This window comes from Eptatretus burgeri, chromosome 9 (genome assembly GCF_056783735.1).
Source record: "Eptatretus burgeri isolate ZD-2024b chromosome 9, Ebu_testis_v1, whole genome shotgun sequence".
Taxonomy (NCBI): domain Eukaryota; kingdom Metazoa; phylum Chordata; class Myxini; order Myxiniformes; family Myxinidae; genus Eptatretus; species Eptatretus burgeri.
Window position 1 is genome coordinate 41,479,101 of NC_140969.1, and position 19,833 is coordinate 41,498,933.

Here is a 19,833-nt window from a genome sequence, read left to right on the forward strand (position 1 = left end):
GGCAGAGGACAAGCAAGATACATTGGCGGAGAAGTTGGTCATCACCAAATCCAGGAGGGAAGATTTGCCATCAGTAGAAATCCAGGTGGGAACATTCACAGATTGTCAGACCCATGGAGTCACAGAAGTCCTTTGCAGAAGTGTCATGGTTGGTGAGAGAGGTACCAACTCCCAGCCAATTAGCATGGTGATAATTGAAATCACCACATGTGAGGAAGAGAGAGTTGGGATGAGTGGCTAAAGGTTGGTTCATGTCATCTGAGAGAGAAATGCAGATGGAGTAGTCACTGTTGGGAGGATGGTACAACACAGACAAACATTAGGTTGGAGCAGAGGGGTAGTCACAGCCAGAGAGACTCTTGGGGTTTGGGAAGTGTAAGAGCAGTATATGGAGAGTGCGAAATGGAGTTCTTGATATACAGTTCAACTCCACCACCAGGACGGGGTTCAGGTAGGTTAAACTGGAGGAGACAATAGCCAAGGAGAGACAATAAGGAGTGAGTGACGTCCTGTGGGAAGAAGGATTCTGTTAAACAGATGACACCCAGTTTAGTGGCAGTGGCCTGGATTGAGAGATCTGTCAGGTTGGAGCAAGGGCCCCAGATGTTTGAGGTCCACACAGTTAGGGATAATGGGGGATGGATAGGACACAGGGATGTGGAAAGGAGGAAGGAGAGGGTGTGAGGCGGAGGAAGCCATGAAGGTGTGTGGAGGGTGTGAAGCTGGGAAGTGGGGGGGGGGCATGGGCAAAGCTAGGAGTAGAATGGGTGAAGCTGGGAGGGTCAGAAGCTGGGAGGGGCAGGAGTGTGGGGGGAGCAGATGGGGTACAATCTGATTGTACACTTTTCAGATGGGGTACAATTTTCATTTGATCCAATTGAACACAATCTGAAGCCGTATCCGAGACAGCGTCCTGAATAGCATGTATGATTAGGTGCCAAACACATTTGCTGTATAACATGATAAAACATCTATCTCAGGGTTACATCAATGCTCAGTGAGAATGAGGGGGATAAATTTTAAAAATACAACAAACAAACCAGGGCAGACCTAATATGGCGGATGTGGGACAGAAGCAATAAGAGATGAGCCAAGCGCCGGCTTCGCTGTGCTGTGTCTCCTTCCCTGCGTCCAATCGTCATCATCAACACGTCAAGCACCTTTTCAACCATCTTGTGTATTGTGTCCATGCTTTCCAGGCCATCTGAGCAGTCCTCAGGGCAAGTAAAGAGCATCAAAGTTTTGTCAACATAAACTGGCTGATAGAGGATATTTAAAGGCCATATATTTATTACATTTTCGAGAATAGTAGTATTATGACCGTCCCTCCTCTCCCCCGTCATACATCCTCCATTCTCCATCATGTTTACTCCTATCCCAATTTTTCTCTTTCTTCCCACCTCTTCTCACACACTCCTACCTTCTCTTATTTTCTCAATTACATTTTTCATTATCACCACACTGACACTCTTCCCCACAACCCCACCTTCATGTATATACAATAAATTAGATGTTCTGTTATAGCAGTAAGATTGACAACAGAAGCACATAATTCAAACAGAGAAGACTACAAAGATCAAACAAATAAATAAGGAGAAAGCAAATTCTGTATAAATAATGTTATGCTGTACAATATCCATCAAGGACAAATGAGAGATAAGGGTGTTGGAGAGGAGGGGGGAGTGTCTAAAGGTTTTCCCCCAACTGTGGAGGAATGGTCGTGAACCATTTAAACTTGGCATGAATGTTAATCCTTTCCAACGTAGTTTCCAGACAGTCACATTTTCTCCAGCAATAGATGTTTCTTGATGCCATTAGGATATGTGATGTTCTTGGCTCCAAAAACCTTTTTTTTTTTTTTGCAACAATAGTAAGCCACTTCAAGGATGCTTTTATATGGATCCTAGTATGAGGGAAGGGCAGGAAAGAGGGGAATGTGAATTATTCAGAAAGGCATGTGATAAGGGAAGAGTATTGATTATGGGAGATTTTAATTTGCCAATACAAGGAGAGGGTGGGACCAGGAACAGGGGAAAGGAAGAGTGGGGAGGATTTCCTCGATCAAGTCCAGGATTGTTTTTGAACCCAGTTTGTAGAAAAGGCCATGAGGGAGAGTGCAGTGTTAGATCTCTTTTTAAAGTTGTGATCCCAATTTGGTGGAGGAAGTGGAGGTGGGAGGACATCTCGGTACAAGTGACCACAACATAGTAAACACAATGTGGAGTTTGGGATGGTGGTGTAAGGTGGTTAGATTTTAGGAAGGCAAACTCAGAGTATGAGAAATGATTTGGGAGCTTTAGATTGGGTAAAGTTAATGTGAAGTGGGCAGTTTGCATCGGAGAAATGGGCTACCTTCAAGGATCAAATGTGTAGAGTGCAGAGTAGAGTGCAGAGTAGTAGTATATTCCAGTGTGGAAGAAAGAAACCAGGGTGGTTGAGCAAGGAGGTATGCAGTGTAATCGATACTATAATAGAACTGTTTGTTTGCGTGTCTGTCTATCTGTCGGTCTGCCTGTGTGTGTCACCATTTTTCTCAGAGATGGCCAAACAAATCTTCATTAAACTTTCAGAGGTTCATCAGTGAGTGTCTCTAAGTGTTTTAGGGCCAAAAAGTTAAATTTTGAAAAAGAAAACGTGAATTTTTAAAAAAATCACTATATAGTGCCTAAGCCTTTTTTGTGAAAGATAATATTAAATTATCCTCGACCCTATTCGTTTGTGGATGTAGGGAGTGTTTTAGGCCCTCACGAAAAAAAAAATTGATTTCTTCAAAATGCCGACAAGATTAGAACAGCACAGAGCAATGCCGGGGACCCCTGCTAGTTGAGGGTAACCGAAGGCGTTCATAAAATAAAAAATAACAGAACTAGAGACCAACATCAAAAAGAAGAACATGGAGACAAGTTAAGAAAATAACTCAGCAGGCCAAAAGAGACTATGAAAAGGACAAAGGAAAAAAAAAATTAAACACAAATTGAGGATGAAGAGGGTGTGGAAACAGACTTATTAGCCCCTGTTGGATCTAGTTCAAAACAGGGGCTTATGGATTTGGTCTCAATTTTCATGTCATATTGAGCATTAGTGCTGCTGAAGCAATCTCGTGGGCTATTGGGTACAATACTGGATGGTTTGCCACTCTGACGCAGGATACTTGAATAGCTCAATCATCCCAGCAAGCTGGTACTCATTTTGCCAATCTCAGAAGGATGACAGGCTGAGTCAACCCCACCTGATATTAATTCAACAGCAGAGCAGGATTTGTACTCAGGACTCCATGTGGCCAAACCTGTCGCCCTAGCCATTAAGCCAACACAAGGCATAGCATGTGAAATACCCTGCCATATGTTACTGTCTTTTTTGGTGAAGATCCGAATCCGGATCCGGATACGAGAATTATTTATTTTTAAAGTGATTCTTCACCAATGAGAGGTCGGACCAAAAACAAAATATAGCATGATATTTACCTCTGCCACTGATGGTGAAGGAGGTTATGTTTTCACGCCTTTCTGTCTGTTTGTTTGTCTGTTTGTTACTTGCAAAATCGAAGATTTTTAAAGTATATTGGTCAGTCGATTTTGTTATTCTGTCTGTTGATGTGGTCTTTGATTAAGATTGTCAATTTTAATCTTGATGAAATGGACAATTTGATGTATCCATGGTAACCATGGTTTTGCAAGCATCGTGCTCTGCACGGTCTTTTTCTTGTTTGTTTGTTTGTGCACAGGATATCTCAAAAAGTTGTGGATGGATTTGAATGACATTTGGTGGCATATCTCGGAAATATATGGACCGATTTTATTCATACTTGGCACAAAGACAATACATGATGGTATGTATAAGCAAGTCATTCTTTTTTTGACATCATTTCCAAGATGGCCGACTGGTGGCATTTTAGTTGTAAAAAAACCCAGTGTTGAGCACGTCCTCAACCATTTCTCTGACATGCATTTACCGATGTTGTTCAAACTTGGCACACAAATAATGAATGATGGCTTACATATGCAAGTCTTTTTTTTATTTTTTTTTCAGATCAGATCCAAGATGGCCTACTGGCGGCCATTTTATGACTTAAATGTGTGTCCAACCATTTCTCCGACGTGCATGGTCCAATTTTGTTCAAACTTGGCACAAGCACTGTACATGATGGCATACATGTGCACCTCACTTTATTTTGTAATCTGATCAAACATCGCCAACTGGAAGAATGGTGTCCATTTTAGTTGTACATCAATATGGGCTCGCCCTTTAATTCTGTACAGCAAAATTACTAAAACAACAGGGGCTATGACATTTTATGTCTATTTTACTTGTTAAATAGTATTTTTGCTTCTATGTTTACATAGGAACAAAAGGGGAACTTCAAATTGCTGAGAGTATCAATGCAATCGCTGAGAGTATGTAGAAAGAGAATGAGGTGGTTGAGCAGGGAGGTATGCAATGGCTTAGAAAAGATATCCAAGTAAATGTAGAGGAAGTGAAGAAACAGCGAAAATATTAATGGAGGATAAAGCTTTAGCACCTGATAACATGCACCCAAGAGCATTGAGTGAGGTGGCTAAGCAGATAAGCGTGGTGTTCGTGGATATCTTTAACAGCTCACTGGTCAGGACAGGCTTATGCAATACACATAAGATTTGAGGGTAGCAAATGTAACATCACTATTTAATAAAGGATCAAGAGAAGAATTGTGGAACTATAGACCCGTTAGTTTGACTTCAGTTGTGGGAAAGGCGTTGGTTGACGTTAATTAAGGAATTTGATAAGGAACCATATGAATAATTTCAAACGAATTATGGCTAGTCAGCACAAACTTACTCAGGGGAAGTCATGTTTAACAAATTTATTGCAGTTCTAGGATGTAGTTTCTGACTAGGTGGGTGAGGGAAGTGCAGTGGATATCATGTATGTATAATTTCAGAAGGCATTTGATCAGGTATCACACAGGATGTTGTTGATGTCGATTAACCCCGGTCAGTTCTGCTTGAACAGGCCTGTTGTATGCAGATAGCCGATATATCTCTTATGAGCGACCCAGAGATTCTTAACATCTAAGATGTTGTTTGGCTCTTGCCTTCATGGAGCCAGGACAATGCAGTCTTCCATAATGTGTTTTCTTGTTTGTGTGGCAGCCTGAAAGAGGTTGCAGGTGTCCCCAGTGGTATTGCTGAGTCTATGTTTGTATTGTAAAAGCTGTAGTTGGGGTCCACAGTGGAGGCGTTTAAGGTGAACACAATCAGACTTGGGGTGTAATTTCTCTGTGATATAGGGGTTGCTACCTAAGTTGAGGGCTTGCAGAGAAACTGGTCAGGAAAATAACTCGATTGGAAACTGGCTTCACGATAGGAAGCAAAGAGTGGTTGTGATTGGGAGGATGTCTGGCTGGGAGGATGTAAATAGTGAGGTACCTCAGGGATCGCAGTACCAGGACCATTATTATTCATAATTTACATCAATGATTTGAGCTATTTAAAGAGGTAGTTTTAACACTGTATAGGAATTTTTTTAACATACATGGTCTAGGCTCGTGGAAGAACTATGACACAGAACAAATCAGCACACAACATAACGAATGGAACAGGATAAAGGGGAAAACACCAACGGCAGGGTGGAGGGAGAAAGTAGATGGAGACGGACAAACAAGGGATGCAGGGTAAGAGAGAACGCAAAGGGTGGACAATATGGATATATAATCAAAATTTAGGGAGAGCTGCAGGGTGAGGGTGGTATTGAGGCCTCATGTAGAATATTGTGTGCAGTTTTGGTCACCACATTTAAATAACGACAGAGTGGGTTCAGTTTTGGGCTATTAGATTGATTCTAGGGCTATCTAAACTCAGCTATGAGAAGCAGCTGAAGGAGATAGCACTTTTGACATTATAAAGGAGGCGGTTACAAAGGTATTTGATTGAGATGTTAAAGACAATGAAGGTTATGGACAAAATAAGTGCAGAATAATTTTTCAGTAGCATAGACAGTGATATAATGAGAGGCCTTTGCCTGAAAGTTAAGAAGGAAGAGAGTTAGGACTGTAATAAAGCAGGGCCAGGTCTTTCAGTCAGAAAGTAATTAATGCTCCCTGGAAAGTCTCCCTGGGAAGGTAGTGGCAGCAGAAAGAGGAGATAGCTTTAAATTGGAATCAGATAGGTACCTATATACATTGTAAATAGAGGGGTACAGGGGTATTGGCAGGATTTATATAATTATATATCGATAGCCTGAGTGTGGATGGGTGATGGTAACTGGTGTTGGTACAGCGCAGGCATGACAGGCCCAAATGTCCTCCTCCTGCACCAAGGTTCCATGTTATTTCTTCTTGTTAAAATGATAGCAGTAATACTTTTACTTGTGCTTATGCAATGCCAATAACTTCCAAAATTGTTTTTACTTTTCTTATCACGACTCTGTCATTCTATCATCGATTCATAACCACACTCACAATCTTTGCCAAATATGGATATGGTAGAGTGTGCTCTAATCTTCTCATTCCCAGCTTATCACTCTGTATGCATCTTGTGCTACGTGCCTTGCCTAAAAGTTGGCTTTATTACAACTTTTTAAAGATTTTTGAACATCAAACTTTAATCATCCTGATTACAACATTTTAAAATGCTGTACTACATAAGCTTAGGATCTCCACCATTTAGTGACTGTTCAGAACACAAGAAAACCGAGAAATCTACAACACTGCTACAAAAAGCTAATATTTATCAATGAACTACATATAATAGTTAAATTACCACCAGGAAGGAATTATCACCAAAGAGGCAACAAGTTGAAACCTGCTGGGACTACACAAGTAGTAACGATGGCTATTTATGTAGAGTTAGACACAAGATGAGTTCATTCATATGCAGATCCCTTCTTTGAATTACAGGGAAATATTTGCATGAAAAGCAATCCATTCACCCTATTCACAAGATATGTGAGCAGATTGTTTTCCCTTGCACTGTGTGTATAACTCACATCCACATAACCCTTTGGCTCACTGACTGTCACTATGTACGGTGTTTTACTATGCAGTGATTCTATCATTTTTGTGAACTCTGGTAGTGGGTTTCTGACAAAACCAGTGGTAGAAACTGCAAGATGGTACTTCAGTATATTTACCTGTATCCTCATGAAATTTTATTTGCTCCTCGGACTCGATATTTAAAATGCCTGTCATTTTTAAACAATGTGTAAAATCAACACATAGTATTACTATGGAGGTTTATGATGTTATTGCAAAGAAGGTGTGGGTTGAAAGATGGAGGGTTAAAGGTGATGGGGAGGGGTGGGGGTTGGAGGGTGGGTGAGCATTGCAGACTGAAGTAACATTAACTCATCACACTCAATGGAGATGGTGACTAACGTCATTATCTCAGTACAATACCACCCCAAGAGTGCTAACCTCTACTGTTGTGTTGCTGCAGTGCTGGTAAATATAGTCCTGTACTAATTTTCATTCTATATTTTTCCTTGTGAGCTCAAAGCTGAACTCGTCTCAGTCCTCTTCGACATTCAGGATAATGATGCTCTGTACCAAATTCGGGGAATCTAGCTGCCCTCATCATCCAATTATTCTGCTGACAAACAGACAAACCCATAGATGGGATGATCACAATACTCACACATGCAGCCTATGGCCACAGCGTGAGTAATTTACAGAAGTTTAATTAATATTCTCCAAGCAACAAGCTGAGCTACACTTTGCAATTAATATCAATTGTTCATTTTCTGCTTTGATCCTGAGAATGGCAATTAATACAGTATTGGTACATGTATGCTGAGACCAAATTAAAAAGTATACAAAAAATCTCTGCATAACTAAGAAAAAGAAAAAAAATACCAAAATACACTGAAAAAAAAAATCAAACCTATGGGCAATTTAATATAATGTTCCTCAAATCTACCCAATGAATAATTTAACAAAATGTTCCTCATATCAAACCTATCAACAATTTAAGAGAACATTGTAAAATCAAACCCATCAATAATTTAAAAGAACATTCCTCAAATCAAACCTAGCAACAATTTCAGAGAATGTTCCTCAAATCAAACCTATCACCAATTTCAAAGAATATTCCTCAAATCAAAGCAATCAACAATTTCAAAGAACATTCCTCAAATCAAACCAATCAACAATTTAACAGAACTTCGTAAAATCAAACCAATCAACAATTTCCAAGAATGTTCCTCAAATCAAACCAATCAACAATTTAAGAGAACTTCCTCAAATCAAACTAATCAACAATTTAACAGAACTTCATAAAATCAAACCTATCAGCTATTTCGCAGAACATGCCTCAAATCAAACCAATCAGCAATTTAACCGAATGTGCCTCAAATCAAACCAATCAACAATTTAACAGAATGTTCCTCAAATCAAACATACCAGCAATTTAAAAGAACGTTCCTCAAATCAAACCAATCAACGATTTAACAGAACTTCGTAAAACCAAACCTATCAGCTATTTCCGCAGAACATTCCTCACTCAAATCAAACCTATACACAATTTAACAGAATTTCCTTAAATATAACCTATTGTCAATTTAAGAGAACATTCCTCAAAAATAACCTATCAACAATTTAACAGAATGTTCCGGCAAAATAATCAATTTTCTTGTGTTTGAAGAGCGTCCAAATACTGGGCCAAAGTATTAATAATATTTACAGCTTTATAACCTTGAAATGTTTTCAGCCCATTGCCAAAAGGTCTGACAGCCTTGACTGTAAGCCATATGTGATGCAAACTACTGCAGTGAGAAATCCAGATAGTTCAACCAATTTCAAAAGTTTAAACATAATTTATATATGTATTACAAAATGCATTCAACATTAGTGGCTATTCTGCAATCTGATTTTGAATAAAAGTAATTGCATCTGAAATGTTTTTAGGTGAAAGCCGAGGTATCCAAGTGAATAATATAAGAAGTTTAAGCCCTTTCACCTTGAGCACATACATTTTGTATGAACTTGGGTTCAACTGTTTGGAATTACATTCTAAACACTTAGCTTATATCAGTTTTAAATCCAATATAATGCATTTATTTGTCCATTGTCTCGACTAATGTTCTTGTAAATTCATACAAATGTACACTTTCCGGTCTGTCTTCCAATGCTGCTGACCTACATGCAATGTATGTACATGCTCCTCCACGAGCCTTAGGTACCATTGGGAAATTTTATTTTCAAAAGCAAAGATCATTTGATATGCTTTTAAGTGATAACGAAAGAGATGGTTTCGTACCTGAGTTGAGCAAAATGATGGCTTTAAGGCAAACATATTCGTCACGACAAAGCTGTAACTCCTTGAAGCGGGTGATTGTCGTAAGAAGCAGGTCAAAGTTATCACGAACTCCTTCGACACTTGATGCATCATCTCTGGAGAATCCAAATAAAAACAAAGAAAAATAGCTTGTCAATGACATGTTCATTTTCAGACAGGTAGCAATGGATCCAGGTGATCACAATGAATAGATTATTAATTGCACAGTTTGTTCAATATCTTGTAAAGGGAAAGCATGTGTCCCTGCATGACAGCAATGTTAACCAAAGTGGAGAAACAAAGCAGTAGGATAATGTGAATGGCTTCTCCAATGCAATTACTTCAATCACTAATTTTCAGTTGTAATTGAATAATTTTAGTTTTATATTTTTATTTTTGTAAACACTGTCGAGGCTCGTATGAGTGCTAACACACACAAATGCACAACAAGGGGAGCAGGAGACAAGCGGGGCAGGAGAGGGAAGGAAAAAAAACAGTGGGGAACAGAGACATGGTGAGATCTGTGGAAGGGAGAGGGATGGGGCGGGGTACACAGGGTTAACAAGATGGACACTACAGGGACTTTCAGGAAGGAAAGCAGGGAATTTGGAGGAGATGGGTTTGGGGTGGATTAACGGGGGTAGAAAAGATCATGGTTTTGGAAAGGGGAAGATAAGAGATGGTGGGAAACAGCTGTTTTGAAAACCTGGAGGGAAGAGTGGGAGTTTGTTCCAAAGGTGGGACAAAAGAGGAATGACAGAGTGAAGGTGAGCAGTGATTCTTGATTTTGGTAGTTTTACCAGAAAGGGGTTGCTGGCGGACCTTGAGCGCCCTCCAGAAATATGGGGGGGGGGGAATATCTCAAACAGAGCAAGGGGTGGGGGGGGACGAGGCTGCCTTGGTTTCCACAGTGAGAAGCCAAGAAAGGTGAGAGGCAGGAGCACCAGCCGAAAGGGGAGAGCAGTACTCCATTAGGCTGTGGACAAAAGTGCTTTGTATGTGGTCAGGAGCACAGGTGTGCAAAGGAAGGATTTTGCATGACGGAGAATACCCAGTCAGTGACTGGCTTTGGAGGTCAGCTTAAAAATGTGTTTTCCCAGGAAAGATCATGTGAGATAGTGTGACACAGAAGCTTGAATGAAAGGACTTCTTCAAGAGGATTGTTGAGAAAGTAGATGCGGGAAGGGGGGGGGGGGTTCCAGACAGTCCTTATGGAGAGACATCGTGGGAGTGTGAGATTTTTCAGGGTTGAAAGACATGTTCCACGTGTTAGACCAGCTTGTGATTTTATCTTGATCTGCAGAGAGTGAAGAGGCTGCTGCGTGCCGATCTGAGGGATGACACATGGTGCAGCAGAGGGTGGATTCATCAGCAAGGAGAGAAAGAGGATTTTCCAGAGAGTCAGAGAGATCGTTTATGAAAACCAGAAAAAGAACAGGGCCCAGGACACTCCCTTGAGGAGCACCAGCCTGGACAGGAAGAGGGGTTGAGACAACTCCATTAAGGGCCATACATTGGCTGCAACAGGAGAGGAAGTCTGCAAGCCATGAGTGGAGATGTCCTCGGATACCATATAAAGAGAGTTTGGTGAGCAGGGCAGGGTGCCAGACCATATTGAAGGCATGTTATATGTCTGGGAGATGGCTCTGATTTCATGTCTGGCATTGAAGATCGACATCTATTGTTGGGAGAACAGAAGCAGCATATCCAGGGTAGAGTGACCTGGTCTGAATTCAAATTGATGATGGGAAATCAAGCCATTGGAGAAGAGAAGGATTTAATGTCTGAAGCGATGATGGATTCCATAACCTTGCTGATGAATGGGAGAAGGCCGATTGGTCTGTAGTTGCAGGGATCTGTATTTGCACCTTTGTATGCAGAGCAGAAATGTTTGCCAATTTTCAAGCAAATGGCAGATGACCTTGAGCAAATGAGAGGATGAATAGAACAGAGAGAGCGTGGGTAAGAGCAGCAGAGCAGGCTTTTAGGACATTTGGGTTGATGCCGTTTGGCCCAGTTGCAGAATCTGACTCGAGGTTTGACAGCAAGCTGTCCACCTTGTCAGGAGAAACGGACACAGAGTCGAGGAACAGCTGGGTGTGACCGAGTAAGGTCGGTACAGAAAGAGATGGGTTTCGAATACAAGATTTAGAAGCAAACACGGAGTTTAGGCATTCAGCCTTTTCATGTGTCAGTGTCAGCTTTGTGGCCATTTGAGGTAAGGGAGGGGATGGAGGGGGATCATACATAAGAAACAGACTTAACTAGATGCCACTAGGATTTGGCGGAGGGAGACAGGTTTGAGAGTTCTGACTTGAGATGAGAATGATATTGTTTTCTGGCTCTCCTGACGGTAGATACACACTTGTTCTGAGCTTAGTGGAAGGAACTGAGATTACCTTCAGTTAGATTAGCCTTCCATGAGGTGTAGGCAAGTTGTTTCAGGACTTGCCTCGCCACAAGCTTCAGTGAACCATGGGTGTGAGGAAAGGTGGGACAACTATACTGGTGGGAGACCAGTATAGAAGTTTGATGGCTGCTTGGAGACCCTGCCAGTCGGCCTGAGTGAAATGCCAGACTCGACGGCGCTGAGGTGGTTCTCTAATAACAGCCAAAGATATGTCCACGAGGACAAGCATGTAGTCAGATGAACCGATTGGAGCAAAGGAAGAACAGGATATATTTTCAGGGAAATTGGTCAAAATCAGATCCAGAAGCGATGGAGTACCGTTGGTTGAGATCCGGGTCGTGAAGTTGACAGATTGAGTCAGTCTCAAGGAGTCACAGAAGTCTTTTGCTGAAGTGCCATGGCAGGTGAGAGGTACCCACACCTAGCCAACTGGTGTGATGAAAATTGTAGTCACCACATTATGAGGAAGAGAGAGTTTGGATAAGAGGATCGAAGTTAGTCCATGTTTTTGGAGAGCGAGATGTAAATGGAGTCATCACTGTTTGGTAGATGGTATAACACACATATAAACATGAGGTGGGCATGGAGGGGAAGCCATAGCCAGAGGTATTCCTGGGGGGGGGGGTGGGAGTGAGGGCAGTGCATGGTGAGTGAGGAATGGAGTCTTTAATGAAGAGAGCAACTCCTCCACCAGGACGAGGCTCAGGTCTGTCATACCAGAGGAAGGAGTAACAAGGGAGAGATACTAGGGAGTCAGAGACATCTTGAAGGAGGAAAGCTTCTGTTAAGCAAATTATGTCTGGTTTGTCAGTGGCAACCTGTATGGAAAGATGTCAGGTTTAAGCGAAGGCCCTGGATGTTTGAGGTCCACACCGTTAAGGAAGAGGGAGGGAGGAGGTTGTGGGTGAAGGGGAGGGGAGGGGGAGGGTAGGATGAGGGAGGAGGAGGGGTAGGTAAAGAGAGTTCTTGAAAGAGTGTGGGGGATTGCAGAAGAGCTTGGGGAGAGGGCTGGAAGAGGAGGAGAAAAGGCTCTGTGGTGATGGGTTGAGGTACCGTGGGGAGTAATAAGAGAGAGCGCAGAGGGCAGTTGAAGATTGGAGATGAAGTGATGAGGTGGAAGAGAGGGTGGGGAAAGGAGGCACCTTTGTGGATATGAGGGGGCAACTTTGGGAAAGGGAAGTGAGAGGGAAGATTGGAGGGAGAATGGTGAGAGGGGAGAGTTGAGGAAGAAGGGTGAGAGGAAAGAGTTGAGGGAGAAGGGTGAGGGGGGAGTTTTTGAGAGACAATGAGAGCAGGCACAGCCAAGGTGCAGGAGGGTGATGGGAGAGGTGGGGAGAGGGGAAGAATGAGACATGGTGGAGGTATGGTGAAGAAGGGGGCGGGCAGTGGGAGGTATAAGATTTCAAGGGTTGGGAAGAGGGGGAGGTGTGCTGAGAGGAGGGAAGGAGCATGTTTGTGGTGATGAGTGTACTGATTGAGAGAGAGAGTGATATATCTGTTAGGTTAGAATGGAGCCCACAGATGTTAGAACACCACACACTTTTGGATAACAAAGGAGGAGCTGATCCTGAAGCAGAAGACAGTGAAGATGAGCTAAGAGCGGAGATAGGATGAGTTGCAAGATGGGAAGGGTAAGGAGAGGGTATAACATGTGAGGGGTTAGGAGGAGGTAGATTTAAGGAGGTGGGGTGAGTTGGCACTGAATCTGGGAAAAGAGGATGATTGATAGAACATGAACATGCGTTGCCAACTGGGATTTTAAATTGTTTCAGTCAAGACGCAATTTAAGACATTATGTGAGGGATGCAGTGAACGGAGAAAAGAAATGTAACAGTGGGACTTTTAGGACATGGGATGAAGGAAAGGTCGAATTGAAAACCGCCTTTTGAAGAAGAAAAAGAGAAGTGAATTATGATACAATGCCGAGAACCACGCGCGTGACAGGGGAAGTTGTAACATTTTAAGAGACCATCTTTTTATTTTTTTGATAAAGATTACGTAAGATCAGGTAAAGGTAAGTTTGAAGAATAATCGTGTGGGTGTTGGTGAATTTGGATCAGCAAATGCAGAAGGAAGCTGGAAGTTCGATGAAAGTTACAGGAAGAATAAGAGTGGGTCGAGAAACGTAGTTACAGGAGGTGTAACGTGAGAGGTTAAAATAATAAATTATTTATTTATTTTTTATTCTAAAGATTAGGTTAGATTAGGCAAAGAAAAGGTTGAAGATAAAAATCGTGAAGGTGTATGGTGGATGTGGGTTAACAAAAATATATGGTAGATCAGCAGAAGGAGGAAGAAAAGTCGGTACAGGAAGTCACGTGGTTACGTAGTTCTAATTTATTCAATAACTAAATGATTTTAAATGCAAACAAATGTTTATTTCACGAACATTCATTGGTACTGGTAGGGGACATGTATTGCAAAGAAATTCTCACTCTTGTTTTAAATTTTTTTTTAATTCCACCAAGCACCTTTCCTTTTTTCCTTTTTACCCTGCGCTCACGAAGCAAAAAGCAGGGTTAAGCGATCGTATGTGTGTATGTGTCTGCATTTTTCAAAAATCATTTTCTCAGCAAACATTCGTCTGATTGACAGAAAATTTTCCAAATAGGTGTGCCACCTCCTGTATAATTTTTTTTACTCCTAATTATGATGTCATAGGTCACTGAGTACAGGCACCATCTTGGAAAAATTGAAACATGGCTCATTGTCAAGTACTCCCCATGGGGAATAAGATATGTTAATGATGATGTCATTGGTGCTTTCTATATGACATCATAATTCGACAAGTGCAATGCTTGATCCAGTCAGTATGAATTTATTTTTTAAATCTGCGATTGTTCAAACCGCTAATTGATCAATGCAACACTTTAACAAATTGATTAACTACCCATGGGAAATGTGGTTTGATAAAAGTGACATCATCGGTCACTTGGCCAGGCACCAAATTGAATCAAAGAAAAAAGCCTTGCAAAAACACAGAAGAATTGGCTTGCACCAAGTCCTTCTCAAGACTGTGCAGGGTAAGTATTCTATGAATACTATCTAGTTTGTTAAAGCCAACGTGTGGCTCTCAACTGAATCCTTTCATCTCCTCTCCCTGTCAAGACTGGAGTGCCCCAAAGCAGTGTTCTGGGCCAAGTCCGATTCCTGATCATAAATGATCTCTCTGACTCTTTGGAAAATCCCCTTTATCTATTTGCTGATGAATCCACCCTCTGACCATGACATCCCTCATCCTTCAGAGAGACAGGCTGCAGCCTCTTAAGGCCCGGTCACACCTTGACGTTTTAGCCAACGTATGCCGATTTTTGAATTTTTTTTCTAAAACGCTGGCACACGTTGAATACGTTATGGGTAAGTTTTGATAACATTGAGAGCACGCTGAAAAACACTGCCATACGTCGTTGTACGCTGGCGTTAAACGTTGTACTTTTTGGTTGTCCTCAAATTTTTTCATGCTTGAAATTTCACGACGTATGCTGGCGTATGACTCGCACGTTCCGCTACGCTGGCCACAAGTTGTATGCACGGTCTGCGATCGTTGACAGACGTCAACACATGCTACTTGTAAGTTAATCATAAGTTGAGACACGCCGAGGTAATGTTTAGCGTACCCGAAACTTATTTCTAACCTATGATTAACGTGTTGTTGGCACGTTACGCGATCGTTGCCACACATCGACAGACGTTACTTTTAAGTTACGCATAGGCTGAAAGACATCGGTATAAGGCCAAAAAAAAAAAAAATGTTGCATTGGCGTAACCCGCCCGACCCTAAAAATTCCGCCGACCCTACGTTTTTTTTTTTTTTTTTTGCTATCGAAAAATTTTGCCGACCCTATTTTATTGCTATTTTTGTTGTTTTGCTATCGTTTTCAAGTATCTTGTTGATTGCGATCGCGATCGCAAAAACCCGGAAGTGTTCCGGACAGAACCCGCCGACAAAAAGGGTGGTACTCGAGCCGGGGGAGATTTTGGGAGGGATTTATTCGGAAAAAAAAAAAAAAAAAAAGATCCCGACCGACCTACCCTATTTTTCAGTGACCCGTTACGCCAATTTTTTTTTTTTTTGGCCTAATGGATCGTCCTTGCGTCAGCGTCCACGGCCACGGCCAGGACACTTATTTGCAGCATTCTTCAAACTTTTCTTCGGCATGACGAGGATGTTCACATTTCGATGTCTAGCTTGGCTATGATTCCAATTGTCCATCGGCAGCGTCTATTTAAAATAGTCGAGTTTGAGCGTTTTAACACGTTCAGAAGAAACGCTTCAAATTTCCAAACCCCAGCGTCAAAAACAAAGGCGAGTGACAGCAATTTAAATCGTTCATTGTAAACAATGAAAATAGCTGAGTGGTACCGTTTAAAAGTCGTTGAGTGTAAAAAAAATCCAATTGTTGAGCGCAAGCGTCCACTTTCAATAGTGGAGATGCAGCCATTTAAATCGTTGAGTTTATCATTTAAATCGTTAAATCGTTGAATGCAAGGACAATCCATCATAACCCACACCCTCCCCCTCACACTCACCTACTACTGCCAACATGAACAAACTACTACTAATACTAATACTAATACTAATACTGATACTGTTACTGCTGACATGGACATCGACTCAAAAAGGACTCGAAAACACTGTTGGGTTCCCCTTTTATGAGCAGCATTTTTATATACCAATTCCCAAAACCGCTGGGAACACGTCTTGATATGGCAGTTGTAAGCTAGAAACACGTTAATTTTTTTTTTTTTTGTCGACCGGAAGACGTCATTGGAATACGTCTACATACGTCAATGTGTGTTGGGACTACGTAAAGAATTGGTTCAAAGCACGTCAAACATAAGTTAGAAATAAGTTTCGCGTAAAAAAGACATTACCGCGACGTGTTTGGACATATGAGTAGCTTATAAGTAGCGTTTGTGGACGTGTGTAAGCGTCCACATATCGTGTGTAAAACTTATCCCCATCACATGCGGAACGTGTGTCATACGCCGAGTACGTCGTAAAATTTTGAACATGTTTAAAATTTCTTGACGTACTCTACTTACTACGACGTATGATAGCGTACTTTAGCGTTGTACTCACGTATACCAAACTTACTCATACCGTATTTGACGTGCCCCAACATTTTAGACACATTTTTCTTAGGTCGGCATACGCTGGCAAGATCGCTAAGGTGTGACCGCGATGTTGACACTTCCATTTCTACGGCAGTTATGATTCGAATCGTTGTGCATCAGCCTTTTAATAGGCTACGTCACGACATCGTCGGCGATGCATGCAACGCGCTATGCCTTAGTTAGACTATCGTTGGGCATCGGTTGTGTAGGCCGACAACAGGTCCAGCATTCGTTGGTATAAGTTATCTATAACACAACGAAACGTTCTGTGTCCATTACCAATGCGTTATACATAAGACCAAGTCGCTATGAATACGTCCGAATCTTTAAAAAAAAACATCAAAAGTTCAACGTAAGCCAGCGTTTTACATACATTTTAATACGTTGCCATTGCTGGCTAAAACGTCAAGGTGTGACCGGGCCTTTACATCTTTTCAGACCTTGAAAAAATCACGAATTGGTCAAAAAATTGGAATATGTCTTTCAATCCAGACAAATCCAAATATATATATATATATATATATATATATATATATATATATATATATATATATATATATATATCTCTATCTCTATCTCTATCTCTATCTCTATCTCTATCTCTATCTCTATCTCTATCTCTATCTCTATCTCTATCTCTATCTCTATATATCTCTCTCTCTCTCTCTCTCTCTCTCTCTCTCTCTCTCTCTCTCTCTCTCTCTCTCTCTCTCTCTCTCTCTCTCTCTCTCTCTCTCTCTCTCTCTCTCTCTCTCTCTCTCTCTCTCTCTCTCTCTCTCTCTCTCTCTCTCTCTCTCTCTCTCTCTCTCACACACACACACACACACACACACACACACACACACACACACACACACACACACACACACACACACACACACACACACACACACACACACACACACACACACACACACACACACACACACACACACACACACACACACACACACACGACTGTGCATGGCAAACCCTCCTATCTACTTTCTTAATAAGCCTCTTGAGGAAGATCAGTCATTCAAACTCTTGGGTCTCACGATCAGCCATTATATTTCTTGGGCAAACCACATCTCCAAGCTGGCCTCCAAATCGAGTCGCCGACTGGGCATCCTATGTTATGCAAAGTCCTTCCTTGGCACACCTGAACTCCTATCCACCGACAAGGCTTTCGGCCTCAGCTTGGTGCTTTCCCCTCTGGGCTGGCTCCCCTGCCTCACACCTTCCTCATCTTGACACCATGGAAAACAAGGCCTTCAGGATTATTGGAATTTTCCCTGATTAGGCTGAGTCTATGTGTCTGTCTGTGTTTTACCACCTCCTTTCTGATTTTTCACCTTCTATTCTTTCCGTGCTTTATCCCCCACCCCCAGATTTCTACACACTGTCCACCATCAACCCCCTTTTGGCAAAACTCCCAAAATCCAGAATCACTGCTCATCTCCACTCATTTTTTCCTTTTTTTCCTCACCTATGGAACAAACTTCCACATTCTCTTCAATCAATTTCATTCTTCCTTTCAAGTCTTCAAGACAGCTGTTCACTACCATCTCAGATTGTCCCCAATCTAAAACAATGGTCTTTTGATCTTTCCTTCCCTCGTTGGAACCCCCTCCCCCTCTCTTCATCCTCCCCCAAACCCCCCTTCCTCCAAATTTCCAGTTTTCCTTCTGTATCCATCTTGTCCACCCCATTCCTCCCAACCAACCCACATGCATTGTTTGCCCAAGTCTGCCTCTATCGAGGCCTTAAACTCTGCTGTTGGTGCCCCCTCTCTCGACTTTTATTTTTGTCTGGTTGCATCCTGATCCATTCAATGTACTCGTACTAGCTATTCTACAAAACTTGACCATGTATACAAAAAAATAAACACATAAACACATAAATAAATCCTCACCCCTCCCTTATCTCCACTCTCCTCCCCCATTCTGTTGTATTCCAAAAACTTTTTTTAAGGAACAATATCAACTTTGTATTCTTCAACTTCAGAACTGGCTTTAAGCAGACTGTCTCATTCACTTGCATTCACGAGTGGGCATTCAAGATCTCATGATACTTTTCCGAAAGGTAATGCGCTCACATGCTGGCACCCTGGCCAAATTCCAAATCCCTGTCCTGGGTGATGGCTGTTTCAGCAGCATGGGAATGAAACAACAACAGCGACCTTTTGTATGTGTACGTAATACCAAAATGGCCCCTCAGGAAAACATAACGTAAAGTGCAGCTTTGCTAAGTGAAGCTATGGTTTTTGTAACAGTACAGAACGCACTTTTCTTCAAGACTCGTTTGTTTTCAGCATGTATATTTCCATCAGTGTAACTGTTTAAAACATTTATTAACAGGTGTGATTTCTCATTGTAACTGTGGTTTTACGACCATATTATTATTGAATCAAGAATCTTGACTTTGTCACCAATAACATTCATTTTGCAGAGCACACAAAAGAATATTGACTGCTAAGAAAACCCATGGTCCATCACTAAGTGTTTCATTCGCACATCGAATAGTGCTTTTATTAAATAAATGTTCTATCCTATCACATATATATATATATATATATATATATATATATATATATATATATATATATATATATATATATATATATATATATATATATATATATATATATATATATATATATATATATATATATATATATATATATATATATATATATATATATATATATATATATATATATATATATATATATATGTGATAGGATAGAACATTTATTTAATATATATATATATATATATATATATATATATATATATATATATATATATATATATATATATATATATATATATATATATATATATATATATATATATATATATATATATAAATATATATATATATATATATATATATATATATATATATATATATATATATATATATATATATATATATATATATATATATATATATATATATATATATATATATATATATATATATATATATATATATATATATATATATATATATATATATATATATATATATAATTTATAGATACATACATAAATAAATATATATATATACATA

The 19,833-nt window shown here is 40.6% G+C and overlaps 1 protein-coding gene across 7 annotated transcripts in view; it reads right to left on the reverse strand.

The window, feature by feature from the left end:
• LOC147020008 (estrogen receptor beta-like) overlaps nt 1-19,833 on the reverse strand; it is a 295,296-nt gene that overhangs the window by 15,739 nt on the left and 259,724 nt on the right. For all 7 annotated transcript variants that reach the window (XM_085894930.1, XM_085894929.1, XM_085894931.1 and 4 more), the window contains 2 exons: nt 9,231-9,364; nt 1,051-1,204 (listed from right to left, as the gene is read on the reverse strand). In XM_085894930.1, the coding sequence (XP_085751056.1) occupies nt 1,051-1,204; nt 9,231-9,364 (288 nt within the window). The remainder of the gene's footprint in view (nt 1-1,050; nt 1,205-9,230; nt 9,365-19,833) is intronic.